Source organism: Megachile rotundata, chromosome 10, assembly GCF_050947335.1.
Source record: "Megachile rotundata isolate GNS110a chromosome 10, iyMegRotu1, whole genome shotgun sequence".
Lineage (NCBI taxonomy): Eukaryota > Metazoa > Arthropoda > Insecta > Hymenoptera > Megachilidae > Megachile > Megachile rotundata.
Window position 1 is genome coordinate 6,485,430 of NC_134992.1, and position 22,264 is coordinate 6,507,693.

At 29.2% G+C, this 22,264-nt stretch overlaps 1 protein-coding gene across 6 annotated transcripts in view; it reads left to right on the plus strand.

Annotated features, from left to right (window-relative positions):
- The window catches only part of Nrx-1 (neurexin 1), a 583,956-nt gene that overhangs the window by 255,187 nt on the left and 306,505 nt on the right, over positions 1-22,264 (plus strand). For 4 of the 6 annotated variants that reach the window (XM_076536346.1, XM_076536345.1, XM_076536349.1 and 1 more), the window contains exons 4-5: positions 13,077-13,220; positions 19,646-19,678. In XM_076536346.1, coding sequence (XP_076392461.1) covers positions 13,077-13,220; positions 19,646-19,678 — 177 coding nt within the window. The remainder of the gene's footprint in view (positions 1-13,076; positions 13,221-19,645; positions 19,679-22,264) is intronic. The other 2 variants (XM_076536348.1, XM_076536350.1) reach the window with 1 other exon arrangement.

Consider the following 22,264-nt stretch of genomic DNA (forward strand, 5'->3'; position numbering starts at 1 on the left):
AATTAGCAAATTTCAAGACCTAAAGATTTCTCAAACTTATATATTTAATCTTCTAAAAAGTCTTGAAGAAGTAAAGAAACTTCTTTCTCTATATTTATTTTTATCCAAAAGATGTCTACACCCAAATGAACACAAAATTAGTTGACATAAAACCGATAATAATCCAATATAATAAATCAGAGTCCTACAAAAGTACACTCCATATATTTCACAACATTTCTCTCGTGTTAATAGCCTAACACTTTAAACAATACCTTGTTAAATGTACTATAAATTAACTTTTTATCTTGATGATTCCAGTTTTTCCCTATTTATATTCACTGGTAACCTACATAACAGGTCACGATACAATTAAGTTGAATGCTAAAAGCGTTGAAAAAACGATACATATTATTCAGAACAGAATAATAATAAATCTTCCTTGTCGCCATAATTATAGTCAGGCAGGAAGACTGCCAGTTAAGAACAGCTTTCATTTCACGCGTACGACTTGTGCTTGTCAAGATATCTTCTGAATTAGGACAAAGTTTTAAATATTTCGCTATCTCTGTATCGCTCGTGCACTCCGAGCTTTCAGTTATACACTGATACATTTTACTTGGTTATTCTCGAATTTTTCTTTCGCATATTCCAGTTTCTTACTTGCGTATTCAAACTTCCCGCTTATGTGCTCGCGATCCAGTCGTGTATTCTAACCTTTCACTAGCATCTTTCTTTTGGATCATTTATTAGTTTACTTTCATTTTTTCTTTATTTACATACTCTAACTGTTCATTCATTACATGATTTACTTGTATTTATTGTTAAAATTGTTATGGATATACTTTTATATTGGTACATTTGAATTTCCCGCTCAAAAACGCATTTTTCATTTGAACGTACACTTGAATTTTTTACTTATATACTCAATCTTTTCGTATTTATTGTTTTTTCTTTTTATATACTGTAATCTTTGTACGTTTGAATTTCGCGCTCCGACACTCGAATTTTTCATTTGTATATTTGAATTTTCCGCTCAAATATTTACATTTCTCGTTTTTACACTCATAATCTCGTGTTTTCTTCTCATGCCGGATTTTTGGTTCTTACTATCTTATTTTTCACTCATATACTTTAATCTCAATTCATACATTTGAATTTCGCTCTCAAACATTAATGTCTTTCATTTGTACATTCGAATTTCCCGCTGAAACATTCGCATCTTTCACTTGTTCATTCACAAACTTGTTTTTTACTCTCAAATTCAGTTTTTTCATTCTTACTATTTCATTTTTCAGTCATATTTTAAAATCGATCAACACACTTGAACTTCACGCTCAAACATTCGAATCTTTCACTTGTACATTCGGACTTCCCTCGCAAAAGTACTCGTACCTTTCACTACCGCAGTAATATTAATTTTTGTCTCTCGAAATAAGAATTTTTTGTTCACACACTCAAATCTCTCACTCGTGCATACCGACTTTTTGCTCGCGTCCTCGAATCTTTTATTTGTACCGTAATTTTTCAGTGGCCCGCTTAAATCTTTCACTCGCGCCATATCACTGATCTACCGCAAACTCACCGCTTGTGCGCTGGTCAGTGGCAAATGCTGAGTCAACGTTCTTTTTTACTACTACTACGTGCGACGTGCGTACTTCCCGGGAAAAAAATGTGGGTCGCGTTGTATCCTGGAATTTCGGCCACCATTCAGGAATCCTGCGCACTTAAACGGTGCTATCTTTATCTCCGAAACGGTTTGAAATGTCGATGTGAAACAAAATGAGGTTTCAAATTTTTGCTGAGTTAGAAATTATTATTTTTAACTCTTTTACATTTTTAACTTTGAATAAATTTACTTTTTGGGGAGTTAAAAATTATTTTTACCTCTTTCTAGCTTTTGAATTTTAAATAAATTTACTTTTCGCGGAGTAAAAAATTATTATTTCTAGATGTTCCAGTTTTTGAATTTCAAATAAATTTAATTTTTGACAATTTAAGAATTCTGATTTTTACCTCGTTCTAAATTTTGAATTTTAAATAAATTTAATTTTTGCTGAGTAAAGAATTGTTAATTTTAGATCTAGGCTTTTAATTTTAAATGAGTTTTATTTATGAATTATGATTTTTAGTTCTCTTAGCTTTTTTATTTTAGTAAACTTTTCTTTTTAACTTTTATCTTCTCTAATTTTGTTTCAATGAATTTTATAGTTTAACTTTTACCTTCTCTAATTTTGTTTCAATAAATTTCACACTTTAACTTTTACCTCATTTAATTTTATTTCAATAAATTTAACTTCTTTAAGAACAATCTTTTTTTAATTCTGCGCATTTAGTATTTAGCTAAATTGAAATTGTCATTTTCACCTTTCCTGCTTCTTCAGATTCAGTTTCATTAAATTTGAACATATCCAACTGTTAAAATGACCAGTGCAGATGACGGACAGCATGGTCAAGAATTTACTTATTGTATTTACTAAGGCTGCCCAAAAAAATGACCCTCTAAAGTTTAGCCTATGGTGAAAAGTCCTTTCAAAGCTTCAGGTCAAAAATCTAAATTTGAATTCTTATTGCATGAATTTTCGTGACCAATTGAAAAGTATATATGGTTGTTATTATACTTCAAAATGAAGATGGTCATCAAATAAATGATAAAAAAATATGCGAATATATAAAATTTAACACTAACAAAACATATTCTGCAACTTTAACTTTGAGGTCCAATTTCAAAGTGAATATTTAAAAGAAAATACGTATTTTGTTAAAATATTTATTGTTTAACAAAAGATTTATCGTAGACGTAGCTTTTATTTTGATCGACTTCCTCGCCAACTCGAGACATCTTCAAAACTGCTAAGTTCAGTTAAAATGGTCGATTGACACTGGTTCTTGTTAGAGGATTAAACGCAGCATTCGTTGGACCAACGGTATTGGCGGAGACACGGGATTCAAGGGAAAGTTTTCAACACGCGACTCGACAGAGGCGAAAAGGTGCGGCAAGTGGGGCGAAAATGGGCGAGCCAGAGAGTCGAGGCGACGTTAAAGCTCGTCGGCTTTGGCTAATTGTGAAACACACCCCCGAAGCACTGCAATCGTTTGAATTATGAAGAAAGTTCGATGCTCGTTTCGCGCGCCACCGGGCGAGTTTCTTTCGCCGCACAATTCGATTTATGGCATACCGGCTCGCCCGTTTCGCGTGGAAATATCTCCTCGATCATTCGGGATTTGTAATTGCGGTTGAAATGAACGATCCTTTTGCATCGTGTGTTATTTAAGACTCTACGGTTTCTCTGGTGCTTTCCGTACTTTAGAGATTTAAGAATTTTCAGGTACATTCAGTAGTTTGATATTTTAGAAATTTAAATTGTTGCAAAATTTGAAACTCTTAGATTTGAAAATTTAAGGATATTAAATTTTTCTTAGGTTACATTAGATTAACTCACTCTGTTTATATTGTATACTTTTTCTAGTATATTTATATAACACTTTAATGGTTGCCCACACATATGTGTGATAGTCGGAACAACTGTTAGAGTCACACATGTGTGTGATGCTTGATGAACATATATGATTACTCCAATAATTATCACATAAAGAAAAAATATTAAATTTGTTGTATTATATATGTTGTTTTCGTTTGTTTTATGTTCCCACACGTTGAATTATTTTATGAATTTACATAAAATTTTTTTTAAATTAATTCTTCATATTACTTGACCAATATTTGACAGCGTAGGTGGCCATTAAAGTGTTACTGATTTTTAGTACCAAATTTTTCTGTACCAATGAAAATTATCAAAATTACTGCACTTAATTTCACTGATCATACATCAATATTTTTTTCTACGTTTAAATTATATCTGAGCTAATTCACTTCCTTCAGCATATTTAAGATTACAAATCTTATCAGTCTAGGTTACTTTAAATTAATTCACTCTTCACGTATATTTGCTGTAACATATCTAAATAATTACAGTTCCAGTCACAATTTCTTCACACTTTTATCAAACTCCCATACCGATAGAAATTACCAACCGTAAATAAAGTTTCAGCAGAAAAATGAAACGTCGCTAAATATCGATGCAGTTTGCTCGTCGAGAAGCGAACATGTACAGACTAGGGTATTCTGTCGGAAGTTGACGGTTTCCTCGAAAAGTTGGGATATTAATTAAAGCAGAGAGGTGTACGGGACGGGGGAGTCCAGGATATTCAATACGCGGAGAAGCGGCTTAATTACGGCGGAACGAGGCGCGTTAATTACACGATACTTACGTTCGCCGCTGGAAATTGCTATCAAATCGAACGGTCGATTTGGGAAGGTGCGAGATGCCGCGGCAAATGACCCCCAATGGAGCAAAACCGAGGTAAACGACACACCAATCTGCCGGATATCGCGTAATTATCGCGACTCACAAATACACATGCTAGCCAGAAGGTGCAACGTTTTCTGGTAATTACGTTACGCTAATTGGCAGCCGCTTTGCTTTCCCTTCGTGCCAGTGAATTTGAAATTTATCATCACTCCTAACAGCTGTTTTGTTACTCGAGGTACTCTGTGTTCTTTTTTCTTCATATAAAGTGCCCTACACGAAATTTTTAATTTACTCACAATCAAATGAATAGTCGAGGGTGACGTCGCTTTTAGAAGGGTTTAATGTAGCACGTATTTGTAAGGGTATATTTCAGTAGAAATAAGCTGATATGTGAAGACCTGGTTTTCAAATTAGGATGTGAATGTTGGGTCTTAGAATGTAATATAGAGAGAGGATTAGATATGTGATTCAAGTTTTTATCGATACAATAATATACCGTTTTTAGTTTCCTATTTTCTGTAGGTTCAAATTTTGGGACTTTTTCTATAAGTTTAAATTAATAGATAAAATGATTAATAAAATTGATTTAAGAATATAGAAATTTAGAGTTAGATATTTGTAAATGTAGACATTCAGAATTTCAGCAATTCAGCAATTGAGAAATTCAGTAATTTAGCAATATAGACCCCAGAAGTTCAAAAATTCCAAAATTCCAAAATTTAAAAGATAGAAATTTAGAAAGTCAGATGTATCAAATATTCAAATATCTAAATGGTAATCCATAAGTGTCCCTAACAGCACACCACTTTCCCACCCCTTTATATTCAGCAATCTACCATGATTTAATTATACACAGTGCAAATTGGAGCAACCCCTGCACACTCGTTTTCGTCAAACCTCAAACTACAAATTAACCCCTTGCCCTATGATTTATTTGTCAGATGCGTCAGTCGGAACTAACTAATCACAGCTACGATATTTAAACAAAGAAAAGAAATTGACATGTTATACCAATTTTATATTCAGTCCTTGACTATGCAAATTATAGTTGGATTTAAACTTCGAATTGAAGCTTATTGAAAATTCGAGTAAGATGTGTCACATCAGAAACTGTGAAACTGTGCGTCAGGTAGAGGAGTTAATACAGTAAGAGTTAATGTTGTAGGGGTTGATACAACACGACGTAGTAATTGGAAATAACTTTATGTTCTACAAATTGTGTTAGAAATCTTGTGATTCAATGTACGCTTATGTTGTGTTTCACATCATTACGCCTAATCTACAGAAAATTCAAGTCAAATCTTATTAATAGCATGATATAATGATACATGATGAAAATTGAAGCACCCCTTCACACTGATTTTCCTCAAATGTCAAACTGCAAATTCGTTCCAGTTAGAAATAATTTAACGTCATGAAATCTTGTTAGAAATTTTGTGATCAAATACACACCCCCATCGTGTTTCACATCATTGCGATATCTACAGAAAATTCAAGTCTAATCTTATTAATAGTATGATATAATAATACATGGTGAAAATTGAAGCACCCCTTCACACTGATTTTCCTCAAATGTCAAACTGCAAATTCGATCTAGTTAGAAATAATTTAACGTCATGAAATCTTGTTAGAAATCTTGTGATCCAATACACACCCCTATTGTATTTCACATCGTTGCGTTATCTACAGAAAATTCAAGTCAAATCTTATTAGTATGATTTGATTATGCACGGTGCAAATTGAAGCAACTCCTCTAATTTTCCTGAAACCTCAAACTGCAAATTAATTCATTCCAGAAATACTTTCACGTCATGAGATCTTGTTAGAAACCCTATGATCCAATGCACACCCCTATCGCGTTTCACATCACCGTTATCCAAAGCGAGTTCAAGTCAGATCTAATCATAGAAATACGTACAGACTATCTAAGGGCACGGAGTCCTTTATGTGGGACGATACACACCACTACTAATCCATATTAATCGTGTACCATTCATTAGAAAGTCAGCGATGGGGTAGTCCTCATCTGGAGGGGTGCTCGTGCTAGGTAACTCCGCACCTGGTGCACTCTCACGATCAATCGCACCTTCCCTCCTCCACCATTTTGCCGTAAATCTCCTGGTTAAACTGCCTCTGGTGGTAGCCGTGAAAGACAATGACCAAGTAAGCTCGAACAGCGACGAAATGGCACGTATACGTTCACGAAAGCAATTAACAAAATACGTCTGAGTATTTCACGCCGGGTCTCTTGATGATTCCAAACGTTCCCTCGGTTATGAATATTTATTCAACGGGACCGGTAAATTTCCAGGACTTTGCCGCTCTCTACATAGGCAACTTTCAAAAGGATTTCTGCGATGAAGAACGACGGACTAATCACTTTTTCGGGGATACCAGGGATTTTCTTTAAACTGCAATTTCTCATCGCATTTCGTTGATAAGTGAACGTTGCTTCTACACTGATTTTGAGACGACTGATTAATTTTGTGACAAGTGGATATATTGTTTTAAATTTTAATTAGTCTAATTTAGATAGGAAATATTTTCAATTTTTATGTATTCATTGAATTACAATATTATTTTATTTTGGGGGCATAAAAATATTTTTGAATGTTTTAATATTTTAATTGAATTAAAATAGGTATACTAATTAACTTATTTTATAGATAGAAAAATATTTGCAAACGCTTTCAAATATTAGTTAATTAAAAATGGTTGTGAAATAATAAAAGTCGAACAGTATTGATTGAATAAAATTAATTTATTTTATAAATAGAAAAATATTTAAATATCCTTACATATTTATCGAATTTAAATATTAATTTATTTTATGAAAATACGAGATTGAAACCTGTCTAAGGGGATTTATTTATCAAAAGATACGAAACCTGAAATTTCGAACGAAAGAAATTAAAAAATGTATGAAAATCATATGTGAGGGATTAAACGAGAAAATTAATTATTTCAGTAATTGTGAATAAAAATATAATTGCAGAACATTTCTATCGGTGCTTAATGCAATATTCATCTTTTGAGCTGCACATATTTCGAGATAATTTGATATGATATAATTTAATATCATATGATTAATTAAAATTCAATGAACTGCATTTGGCAGTCGTAATTAAGAACACGGTGGAATAAAAATTTATAGATAAAAAGTTCGGGGTTTCAGTTAATTAATCAAGCTCGTGCGCTCATTAAGTATTACATTTCTGTTAATTAAAAGTTAAATTGTGTTTGTGAAGTGTATCAAATAATCGAAGTTAAATTTGTAATTCAAACTTGTTAAATTTAAAGTTATAAATTGACTTCAGTCGAGAGCTTTTTTAGTCAAGGTTAACCAAAACTTTTCCTTGGTTTAATCATCTTTAATCAAAAACTAAAATTTATTATGTAAATAAATGCGAGTAAAATTTTTATATACTTGATACTAACTTCTTCATATTAATAACTCAAATTTGATTATTAATTTTAAATTATATCTTCTATTTGGAATACGTATTTGCAATTGTAGAATTCAATTAACATACATTGGATATTAACGTTTGTTCTCATAACAAACAATTATTATTGTTGCTAACAGATGGTCGTAGAACAGAAACATTAATACTGAGGACACGACAGCACCATGATTTCTTCATCTACTAAAAGAAATTTATTCGTCTACCGAGACATCTGAGCCTTATTGTAAATGCAAGAGTTCATTTTCCGTCCCACTTTTCTCGCTCTTCATGTTTCAAAGATTTATACATAAAATACTTCCGAGATAACATTCGAGTTTACACCATTCTTTAAATGATTCTTTACTCTTGGTAGAAATAGTGTTAAACAACGTGAATCATTAGAATAGACGTGAAAATTAGAATTAAAAGTGAACATAAGTAGACTGTATCTGAGAAATGAATTCAACGACTAGAATTTATTTTCCTATTTAGGTCATTCTACATCAAATCTTTTGGACGTCACCATCTGCAATTTTTCCCTAATTAAAATATATAGTCCATGTAAAATTAGGGGAGGTTTAAGTCATCATTTTGCCGGTTTCGAATTTGTTGAGAAATAACAAGCCTTCAAAATCTGCAATTTTTGCGCATTTTTCCGAAAATAGACTTCACTTTCGAATTTTTTTCTCAGAAACCACTCAACCGATTTAGCTAAATTCTTTTTTGTTTTATTCATGAAGGATTTGACTGTTACAAAATACTTTTTCTGACTTCATCCATTTCTCTTATGATAACGAAAAATTTTAAGGAAAAGAGCACTAGTTGTGAGACACCCTGTATAAATTTATATACAGGCTTCGCTTGCGAATTTTTTTCTCAGAAACTACTTGTCCGGTTCAACTACATTTTTTCTGTTTTATTCATAAAGAATTGGACTACTATAAAATATTTTTTCTGACTTCGTCCTTTTGTCTTATAATAACGAGAAATTTTAAGAAAAACCAGTCAGGAGAGGAACACTAGTTGTGACATACCCTATATTAATTTATAAACAGGCTTCACTTACGAATTTTTTTCTTAGAAATTTCTTATCCGATTCAACTACATTATTTTTTGTTTTATTCACAAGGAATTGCGCTATTAAAAAATATTTTTTCTGACTTCGTCCATTTGTCTTGTAATAACGAGAAATTTTAAGGAAAACCAGTCAGGAGAGGAACACTAGTTCTGACATACCCTGTATTAATTTATAAACAGGCTTCACTTACGAATTTTTTTCTTAGAAATTTCTTATCCGATTCAACTACATTATTTTTTGTTTTATTCACAAAGAATTGCGCTATTAAAAAATATTTTTTTTAATTCCGTCAATTTGTCGCGGGGTACATCCGTTTTAGTTTTAGTCATGAAACAATGAATTCAAATTGGAACTAATGTAAACTAATGAACTTGAATGTATCTGAAGAAACGAAAGACCTACATATTGTATTCTTAGAAACTTGTACTGAAGCCTAATGCTCTCTCTATAATATGCATTCTACAAGTTATCAATAATAAACAGTAATTTTAAATGAATTCATCTAACTTTTTAACCACCGTAACAGATATTAATATTTGACAATAATGTTCGAGTAAATGTTTCTTTCTTAATTTTTCTTGCGCATACTCAGGAATTTTCTATAGAAGGAAACTTATGTTTCTTACTAGTCTTAAATTTCAGATAACACCACGTCGCTGTATATTCTTCTTAAACTTTATTTTACCGTATCAAGGCGCGAATATACTTGAAAGTTTAAAGGGCAACCCAAACGTAGCAGTATGTACTTGTCCCCATTATTTCTAGCGTTCTACACTTGAGAACAGGTTCACTGGCTACTTTTACCATGCTATGGTTCAATGTTGCTACTTTCTTTTCATTTTACGGAAAGTAATATGGACGATGTATGGAAAGCAACAATTTTTGATGAAATATAGGTTGACAGTTATACAATTGGCAAGATGAATATTTGAGTGTTCTTCTTGGCAATTTGAGATAAGGAATTTTAGAAAACAGAGATGAGTTGATGCTGGAAAGAACTTCTGGTAGGAATTTGTTTTGTAAAATGTAGTCAAATAGATCTGGAAGGATATTAGGGTTTTATTGGGATGTTGAGAGCTAGAGACTTTTGTTTTGGGGAAATGTAGGATAAAGATAGAGGAATTTTATTATTATAGGTTAATAACTTAAGAATTTGGGAAATTTTGTAATTTGATCATATGGAAATTTAAAAATTGATTTGCTAATTTGGTAATTTGGTAACTTGGTGATGTAATAATTTGATAATTTGCTGATTTAATAATTTAGAAATCCAGAAACATTTTCAATCGTTCAAATTATCAAATGTTCATACATTTCAGTTATCACATTAAATATAAGAATTCCATAATTACTTGAATAATAATTGAATGATTGTTCCTTTCATAATTTTCGAATTAAACTGAACAGGTAATAAAAAAATATCTTACATATCAGCAATAATAATTTTATCAATAATTGTTTATACCAAAAATGTTCATAAGTTCATAACTCACAATAGTGGTTAAAGTCACCATAAAAAAGCTGTCCCAACAAGAAGTAATTAATCTTACTTTTCTCCTGTTGCTATAAATTCTCAAAAGTATTAAATCCATCTTGTGCTGCAACTATTTATCACCACCATTCTTTTAAAACTTTAATAAGCTTCCATTCATTAATTTCAGTAATTGACGCAGATTATTTTCTAAACAAAGTTGTTCTTGTCTGGAGATCTGGTTTTTATGCTTAACCATGTTCTGCAAATTGTGTTAGGTTTAATTAATTCGCAGTTTCTTAATGATCAGAAACTCAAAGCGAACTCTTTTATCACAGGGAGTGGAACGAGATTAATTGTTGGAAGTGTAACTTCTAAAATAAGAATTCTCTAATTTAGTTCGTAGAACTGGTTTGCTTCCTCGACGACGGAGATTCGCGTATTTAAAAATTCAATAGTCGTTCTTCCTTTAAACTTTTAGGACAAAGTTATTTGACATTCTTTCTAGAATAGATATTACAAAGTTCCGACGAAGCTTTCAGGTAGTTTCAAGTAAAGTTTAATCATTTACCGGATAAAGTTCTCAGGATTACGTTGTCCTTTGAACATTTCTCAAAAATAGGACTTCCGTTAAATTGTACGGAATACATTTTCCTTAAATGTTAAGGGGAAATTATATTAATACTCATAATATAAAATTCTATTGTAATTATATTAATGGTATTAAACATCCCTTAAATTGTACCGAATTATTTTTCATTTAATGTTAAGCGAAAATTATATTGCTTTTTATAATATGAAATTTTATTGTAATTATATTAATAATATTAAATATCCTTTAAATTGTACAGAATATTTCTTCATTTAAAATTAAGGAAACACCATATTAATTTTTACAAAATAAAATTGTTTTATAATTATATTAAAAATATTAAAAATCCTTTAAATTGTTCAGATTACATTGTCATTTGATGTCAAAAGAAAATCATATTATTTTTCATAATATAAAATTGTATTGTAATTATATTAAAAACATTAAAAATCCTTTAAATTGTTCAGAGTACATTTTCATTGGTGTCAAAAGAAAATCATATTAATTTTCACAAAATAAAATTGTTTTATAATTATATTAATAATATGAAAAATCCGTCAATTTATTCAGAATACCTTTGCATTCCACGTTCGGGGAATATTATATTATTTTTCATAACATATGATTGTATTATAATTATGTTAATAATATTAAAAATATAATTCCTATGCTAATTATTTTCCCATAATTGTCTATAAACTTCATAAACTTCATCGTATGTTTAAACTTCTAATAATTTTATAATTCCATAACTACTATTATTAACACTCACTAATTTTATTACTGAACGTTCTATGTTTGTGCACATTTAAGAATTTATATTTCACTTTTAAATATATACTAACCACAAATTGCATTGTCTCTATTAAAATTATATAGACAAAATGTAAATTATTTTGCACAATTATTTTTGACAATTGTAAATTACTTTTCTATATTTATGAAAGTTTAAATGAAGCATGCTATTGTATCGATACGAATACTATTTGTGCAATATTTGTTAAAGAGATTTATTTTTCATGTTAGTATCGGATTTTTCAGTAATTTCTCCAAGATGTATTTTACGTATTTAAGATGTTTATTTATGGTTATGTTTAATATTGCTGTTCGAAATTTGTTAAAATTATAGTAAAATAGACAAAGTTGCTATTGTATATTATATTTCTGATGTTTGAGTAATTATAATACTTCAAAGTACGCAAAATGAGTTCAATATTAAAACTATGCACAAAGCATATACAAAATAATAACTAGAGATGAAAGTAATTAAATATTATAGTGAAAAGAACTATAGTTTTTATTTCGACATTTTCTCTTATTTTTGATGCATTATGTTACACAGTAAATTATGAACTATATGATTAAATCATATCATAAATTATGATTATTTAATTATGAATTAATTGAACTGAGATATTTGGGAATTTATGAATTTGGAAATTTAAGAAATTAGGAATTTAGAAACTGAGAGTTTTCAAAATTTGCTAATTTTATTACTCAGAAATTTGAATATTTGAAACCCGAAAAGTTTAGTAATTTGAAGCTAAAATCTGAAAACAACATTTCAAATATTTCAGAATCTGCATTTTATAAATTAGCAAGTTTAGAAGACTAAACATTTAAAAGTTTAATAATATGTAAATTCAAAAATTTGTAAATTTCATAAAATATAATAACAATTTATTTAAATCATAATTTCCACCTGTACAATTAACAAATTTTTCCTCATATCTATGCATATTTGTTTATATCTTATCTACTCTTTACATCTTCACAATTAGCAACTAAACTAAAATGTAAAAATTACCTGTCTCCCTCTTTATAATCAAAACTTACGTTAACAAAAAAAGAGCTATAATATAAATCAACATGGCTTCCTTTAAAACCACGAAACATCTAAAGACTTTACTGAAAAATCACCTAGTATTTCACCCAAATTAATACAGATAATACTTCACACATTTTTGTACGTTGTCTCTGTAAAAATATATATTTGTCCACAAACGTAAGCGTAATATTAAAATCATCTCTTGGTCACGTATGTTTGCATACATTTGCATATATTAAACGTTTTGTCGAGCCACCTTGTAATGTTTCCGACTACAGTTTAGTCACGTATTTTTATCGTTTATTTTACATTTGTACCGTTTCGCACAACAGCTACATAATTGTAATCTTTCGATTCGTTTTGTTGCAGATAAAGCACCCTCCGAGGCGTCCTTCAAAGGAACGGAGTATCTCACGATAGATTTGAGCAAAGGTGATCCAGTTTTGAGCACGCAGGAATCCATTAGCTTGCAGTTTAAAACCAGACAACCGAATGGACTTCTATTTTATTCGGGTAAGTTGGTTTATTAGATATAATTCCTGGCCATCGAATTAGGACGTACGAAAAGTTCACTCTTGTCACTATTATGTCATGTACGGAAAATTGTCTTGGGTCACCCACAATTATTACTAAATTGATAACGACATATACATAGCAATTTGTTACTATCGATAATAATGAAATTGTGTGGGTGATGAGCGACATTGCGAGAGCCGCCATGTTGTACAGTTTCTGGCCATCGAATTAGGACCGCGTACGAAAATTTCACTTTTCTGACATAACATTATGTCATATATGGAAAATTGTCTTGGGTCATGCAAAATTATTACTGAATACGTTGATAACGATATGTACATAGCAATTGATTTGTTGCTATCGATAATAATCAAATAGGGTGATGAGCGATTAAGGGCTGTGCGAACGTTTACGTTAGGCTCGAGTATCGATAGCGTCAGGTGAAACTTGAATGCCACAAAAAATGTCTGCCTACTCACAAGACTAGTTTACAACTCTCCAACATTATCTGAGTTGAAAAGAATTACGGATATTTGGGAAAATAATGAAGATATAAAGCATATGATGTATACAGATGCCGGAAGCTGTCACCAAAGCAAAGGGTGGAAATACAAGATATTAACGTGTGTTAATAATGTTATATAGTAGTAGTGTATCATGTTAGCTAATAAATTATATCGTTTGTACAGACATTTTAATTTAAAAAACGTGGAAAATGCTGAATATTAATAGTGGTTCTTCGATGGCCAGAGACTGTAGTTTATAATACGTTGATCGCCAAATAAATGCAGACATTTTTCTTGATATTGTTTATAAAATGTCTTAACAAATAATTGATTGCTTTCTTTCTTAGGTAAAATATTATATCATTTTATTAAAATATTAGATTACATATTATTGGATAATTGAAAATTGTTTATATTACGTTATGTTATATTGTATAATACGTAGTAAATATTTATTATTAGTAATTACTAATAGTAGAAGTAGTATTATTGTTGGTAGTAGTAGTATTAAAATTGAATCAATAAATAATATTTATAGAGAAACATTTTGTTATATGTTTTATGAAGAATTATGTAATATTATATTATATGTATAATAATATGTAATATTATATAACATTATTACAGTTATATAATATGTAATGTTATATAACATTATTACAGTTATATAATATGTAATGTTATATAACATTATTTTATGAAATATTAGTTTAATTTTAGTGTTATCTTTTCGTCTTTTTTATTATGGCAGCCAACGTACTATTTTTGGTATCTTTGATGCATTAAATCATTTTCATCACAGGAACTTTCATTAAAATTCTATTTAAGTGAATTTCTCTTAAAGTAGAACTTGTATTATATTTTCTTTCCAATATTTACTTAACCCTTTATGTAACCTTTTTATTTAACCCTTTCATAACTATATTCTAAATCTAAAATAATATACATAATCTAACTTTTATGCGTAACCTAACTTCAATGTTGCGTTTCATAACACTATTAAAAGTCTATTGCTATAAATATACGAGCATTTATAAATATAATAATAGCAAAATAAAATAAAGAATATGTTAAAGAGAATCGTAACATGGCTCTTTCTTACAATAATATTTAATAAAAAAATGTAAGAAAAACTTATCTTATATCTTTTTAGAAAGAGAAAATAATCCAAAAATAAGAAACATATTTTAAGTAACATTCAATATTATCTTATATTCTTTAATAAAAGATATAAAATTTCATAAATTCTTATTATTCCTGAACTTACACTGTTATAAATAAAATAATACTGAAGGTATAATCCATAAATTTGTATTATTATTAAACGTGTCATTATATTTGACGATGCATGTTCAGTTTCATAAATTTATAATATCTCTGACCTTGCATTTCTATAAATAAAATGTCAAAACATTTACCATTTCATAAATTTATATTCTTGTTAAACTCGAAAATATATTTCGTAATAAATATTATAATTTAATCAGTATTACAAATAATAAATAATTCAATATTGTCATAAATAATAAATAACACAATGTTATTATAAATAATAAGTAATACAATTTTGAAATGTCATAAATAATAAATAATACAATATCATAATATCATAAATAATAAATAATAGAAGTATAGTTATAAATAATAAACAGTACATCACAGTACAATAATGCTCTGCCGTTATAAATAATGCATTACTATAAATAATATAGAGCACGTAGAATTTCATGAACCTGCTTTCAAAACTTACACCATTGCAGTAAAAATAAATTCGCATTGTTTATTTCTGATCTCCCGAATTCTCGAGAGTGATGGTCCGAACTTTGTACGTGTAAAATAAAACTGAAACTCGTTGTATCATTTACATGTACGAAATTTCCAGGGTGCATCGAGTTTCGTGAATTTCGTTCGCTAGCCACCGAAACCTTTTGCGGTGTTCGCCATGAATTAAATATACATGGAAATGCCGAAATATTCGAGTCGGTCGCATTGCAGTTGCTGCTTCTTACAGCTTCTCTGCAACTGAAGTAAACGTTCCTCTCGTATTCTGTAAATTGCTTCAAAATTGCACCGCCATCTTCGTGGCTCTTGAAATTATGCCCGAAGAGGAGACTTCAATTTTTAAACCCCTTTTCTCTATAATGTCTACTCGCTGGCTCGGATTACGGCTTATCTATGAAAAACTGGAATTGCCAACAGGAAAGCTTATTAATAGAAATAACATTTAGATAGCTGTGCTAACCCTTCGATTTATTTTTTGGTGAAGAAATTAGTAACGAGTTAAAATAAATTAAAACAGAAATATTTGTACTTACAAGGTTAAAATAAATTAAAATAAAAATACACCTAGTCACAAATTAAAATAAATTAAGTAAAAAATATTTACCCTCGCAGTCAAGTTAAAATAAATTAAAATAAAAATATATGTACCTAGTAACAAATTAAAATAAATTAATTCGAAAATATTTACCCTTGTATACAAATTAAAATAAATTAAAATACAAATGTTTGCGCTCAATGAAAAATTAAAGTGAATTAAAAGTGAAATGTTCATTCATAATAATTTGAAGTAAATTGAAATAGAAATGTTTGCGCATTACAATGAATTAAAATAAATTGAAATAAAACTGATTAATTTGTAATTATATCTATCTATTTATAATTTCTATATATTAAAAAAAAAGAATAGATTCTCGACCGTTTTCCCAAGAAAACAAAGTGCTTTGACCACATTTTTTGTTCCTATATCTTTCGTCAAATATTCCCATTTCTACTGTTCTATATTCTCATTTTTGTTTACTTCCTCCAGTTTTTATTTCTTAATTTTTACGAAAGCATCTCCTGCCACTGTCACGTGTATCCGTAGCTAATATCCGAGCCTTCAGATCCGATAATTAGCACCAGGGAACCGCAATTGGCGGCTTCTTATTGACGTCATCCCCAGAGGAGTCCTCTTTTCTGATAACGTATCTACTTTGCTGCCGTTTGAATTTTGTTCAAGAGACTGATTCCGAATCCTCCGATGTAATATCTCATACGAGATCTACGCCACTGGCATTCAGACCGTTAATGGAAAAATATAAATACCGCTAGCTGATGAAAGAGACTTGATACAAACTGAGTGCGTCATAATTGCAATTTTAGGATACGACGTTTAATAAAATGAGTTTAATGTCATAATGGAGCAATCAACGCATATAAGCGTTTTAAATGTGAATTATTATACATATGTTGTGATATGCGGTAACATGTTGTGTCTCTAAATATATGCAAGTAATTTATTGTTTTCAATATTCAATATTGTTCCCATTATGTGACATCGATTTATAGATTACTGTTTTCATTATTTATTGTTATATTTACTATAATTATTCGTTTTGTATTTAGAAAGTGTTTATCGATGTTTCCTTGCACAATTTTCTCAGTGCAAGGGAAATTGTTTATTAATTTCTTTATTTGAAACTATGGTCGCGTTTTCGATTTATGAAAATATTTAAATTGTTTATTATATGAAATTTTTCTGTGCTAATATTTATTCATTTACTGCATAATTTGTATCTGTTAAATATCGTAAACAATATACAAACATTAAATCAACACGTTACAGGGTATCTCATAATTAGTGTAAGTCTCTGAAATGGGGAGTAGCTGACGTACTTCTGAATAAAATTGCCCTTTAATTATTCCCTGAATAAAATTTCCCTTTTATTAAAGAAAAACGCGGACCAATCAGAGCGCGACGATTACGCATGCACAGACGCGAGAGCGACAGCTTCGAGCCTATCGGCTGAGACCGCGTAATCCTTGCGCTCCGATTGGTCCATTTCAGAGACCTATACTAGTCGTGAGACACCCTATATTTATATGCTAACGCTATTACCAATTTTTTGATTTAGTACATCAGAATTTTTAAACATCATAAAAATCCATGTATACCAAATAATAAATCAAACTTTCTTATATTACACATTATTTTTTGGAACATAAATTTGATAAAATAATATGGAAATACTGTATAATATATCAATACATAAATACTATACATATAAATAAATACTGTACACTAAATAAATAAATAGTAAAAACTAAATGAATAAATACTATAAACTAAATAAATAAATAGTAAAACCTAGATGAATAAATACTATAAACTAAATAAATAAATACAATACACTAAATAAATAAATACTATAAACTAAATAAATAAATAAATAACGATAAGAACATGGAAAAAAATTATATTTCAAGCGAAGTACTATTCGGAACAAAATTTTTTTTCCACGATCCACCGCGCAAGCGGGGTGAAATACCTGTAGAGGGTAAAAGTTGAAACATACCGCGATTTCAACTGAAATCTAAATAAACAAAAATGTAGCCCTTAACGCAAGAAGTTTCTCTTTTCTCGTGCAAGCATTTCTGCATGCTACACGTTGCACAATCGTGCTTTTACAGAGGTTGAAACTTGCCGAACAGCGAGTTCTCCGGAGCGTACAAGCTGGGAGCCTAAAAATCCCCAGGCGGTCGAAACAGTTTCGACGCAGGCATATTTAACGAACGTGAAACAATGCGCGAGAGTAGCCCCGCGACGGGGTCACGAGCTTGAAACTGCCAGAAATGCGATGGCTAGATGAAAAATACAAGTAGGACAAGGGAAAAAGGAAGATAGAGTGGGTTTTCTGGCTTGACGCAGCTTCGAACGAGCGTATCTACGTATAAGGCCAGAAAATAAAGCTTGGAAAAAGCGTTTCCGTTAGGCGCAGAATTCGTGAAGATGCGGTCAAACAGTTTTTTGCGCGATAAGATTTCTCGGGTATGGTCTAGATTTACTTGATCGATAATCTGGGGAATGTTTGGGTGATTTAACCCGTTAACTACCATATTTTTATTTCTTATATTCTTGGATCAGGGTTGAAGTTCGAATTATATGATGAAATTGAGGTTATTGGCATATTACAAAAATAATTATTTTTTAATATTTTAAATAAATGTATTTTTTAAAATTGTTATGAACTAAAGGGGGTTGGTAGTTTCGTACACGAATATGTTAAGGAAAGCAAAAGTTATGTAGAAAAAGTTCACTAGATTAGTTTCACTAAGCTTCACAGAATTATAACATCTTCGAATTTCGAAATTTTTAAATTTATAAACTTGTAAATTCTCAAAGATGCAAATTTCTACATTTCTACATATATCTCCACCTTCCCAAGTTCTCAAATATGAAATTTTCAAATTTTCAAGTCATCAAATCTTCAAATCTCAAATTACGAAATTCTCAAATTACCAAATTTTCAAATCTCAAATTACAAAATTCACAAATCACCAAATCTTCAAATCTCAAATTATAGAATTCGCAAATCACCAAATCTTCAAATCCCAAATAACAAAATTCTCAAATCACTAAATCTTCAAAACCTCAAATTACAAAATTCTCAAATCACCAAATTTTCAAATCTCAAACTACAAAATTCGCAAATCACCAAATCTTCAAATCTTAAAATTCCTAAATTTCCATAAATACAAATTCCTGAATCCCTAAGTTTCTAAATTCTTAAATCCCTAAACCCCTAAATCTCTAAATGCCTAAACCGTCAAATCTCTAAATCCCTAAATTCCTAAATCCCTAAATCCCTAATCCCTAAACCCCTAAATCCCTATACTCCTAAATCCCTAAATCCCTAAATCCTTAAATTACCAACTTTTTAAAAAATTTTTAAATTTCCAACTTCCCAAACCACTAAAAATTAAAAATTTCCATTTAATTTTATTTTTAACAATATTTTACAGAACTCAATTCCATACATATAAAACTATTATTAAAAACACGTTGTTCCTTTAATATTCAACTTCATACTCATTCATGTGTCATAAACATATTTTAATACTTGTATTTAAAAAACCTCTTTTTTGTTCAAACAGGCAATCTATGCGGTCGTACTTCCTGCCCAAATGGTAATTAAAAATTTTATATCATATTAACGCACTCTTTATAATAGTAATAGTAATTTTTTTTTCATGTAGAGTCACTTTAATAACTTTTTCTTTTGTTATTTATATACATATTTCTTAGTTAATTTCACGCACATTTTTATTAGAAAAATAGGTATTGCAATTGTTATTCATGTATTTAATGTGTACTTCAAAGTAATAATTTTAAATTACAATTATAGTATTTTTGAAATATGATAATTTTATTAAAATTAATTCTGTAGATGTAGAAGTTTCATTTAGTAATTGTTTGTAATTTGTAATAACAAATGAATAGTAATTAGGAACAGAATAAATCTATGCAAATGTAAAAATATTTTTTAATTTCTGTAATTAGTATGTAATGCAGAATGAGTCACAAATAAATAATATAATAAATATATAATAAATTATAATAAATTATATAAAATTCTTACAAACTGAATAATTCACTTAATAGACTACTCATATGATATGACTTATACAATATTCTAAGGAATATATTAAAATTGTTAACAATTTTTAATGAAAAAATTCAATGTCTGCAATAAACAGCCTTCAATAAATAATTATTACAACTTCATGCATTTACTTTTATTAATAATTATTACATAATTCTTACGAAATATACATTTAAAAATTTATGTGTCTTGTAAAGAAATAATAATAGATTTATGTAATCAATAACTGTGATTTATTTATACTACTTTCATCACAATTTTTATACAATATTACTATCATAGTTTTGCTTGTACAAAGAAATAGAAATTTATTTATGTAACAAATAATTATAATAACAAATAATAATAATAATTCAAATAATTATCTATTTCTTATAACTTCTATTGCAAGTGAGACATATTGTTTGGTTTTTATTTACTTCTTTAAAGAACATGGCGCTGAAGAGCTACTGCTCTTACTGCCCTAAGTCAGACACTCATAAATAATTCCTATTGTAAATCAAATATTTGTAACTAGTTTCTATGATAAAATACTTATTTCTCCATAAAATTAATTCTCAAATATCATCCACAAATTTCAAGTTTGCTTTCAAATTATTAGAGAAATGCTCGACTCAGGCAAAGCGCGAAATAATCACGTCTATTTTATCGATTCAAAGTTTCTTGCCTTTGAAACCCCAGCCAAAATACTCGCGGCTCGTTATCTCGCTGGTTTTCGAGTATCTTGTCTCGTTCTTGGCACAAAACAAAAGGCTTGCAACGCGAGCTTAGGACGTTGCACGCGTGATGCAGTTAGGCATATGCAAATGAGGAGACGCAATTAAGTCGAAAGCACCGTCTGCATTTTTTATGTGGCTTAATTCCGGAATAATTAGCGTGCGGTCACTGTTTAAATGCAAATACCAGCTGATGTAATGTTTAGAACGTTAGGATTGCGGGGATATACGGTTGTTATCTTGCGATAAAATACCGTGATAAATTAAAAAGGAAAATACAAGAAAAAGTTAGCCTCTTGTATTTTTGTTCTTACACGTCCAGATTATCGCTTGAACAGTGCTACATTTTTTAATACGCGAGAAATTCTTCCGATCGATATTGTATAAATTGTTTGTTTATTTCTATTAATTTTTTATAAGGTGCATTTATTTATATCAGTTTTATTTAATAGAAAACATTTTTCTTACAATTCTTTTTTCATTCTTCTTTTAGGGTATTTAAATTATTTGAGTCATTTTTGTTTCAAATCATATTTAAATTATTTGAATGATTTTTAGTTGAAACCACCTTTAAATTATTTGAATAATTTTTATTTAAAATCACATTTAAATTAGTTAAATCAATTTTTTTCCTCATCACATTTAAATTATTTGAATCATTTTTCTTTGAAACCACATTTGAGACATTTTGTTTAAACTGCATTTAAATTAATTGAATCTTTTTTCCAAATCATATTTAAATTATTTTAGTTATTTTTCTTTGAGACCACATCTAAGTCATTTTCCATTTAAGCTGCATGTAAATTATAGTAAGTCATTTTGGTCTAAAATCACATTTAAATTATTTAAATCACTTTAGTATAAAACCACAGATAAATTATTGAAATCATTTTGGTCTAAGACCACATATAAATTATTCAAATAATTTTGGTATAAAACCTCATATACATTATTCAAATAATTTTGGTCTAACACATAAATTATTTAAATCATTCCATTAAAACTGCATTTAAGTAATTTTCATAATTTTGCTTAAACTACACTGCAAATTTAATATTTTTTTGAAAGCTACATTATTTAAATCATCCATAAAAGACATTTAAAATAATTTTCTTAAAAGCTAGATAAAATAAATTTTGTTTAATATTGAGTTTATTTTCCACTTCTTTTACATTTTTCATATAGAAAAGAATTTTTATTATTTATTAAATAGCTACATTTAATTTCACTAACTACAAAATAATTCAAAAACTACATTCAATAATGTAAATTATTTCTTTAAAAACTTGCTAGTATTAATTACAATTATAGATTACTAAAATCCGTACTCATTGACGTTAAAAATGATGTAAAACGCGACGTATGAATTACTAATTAAAGCTTCAACTGCAGCT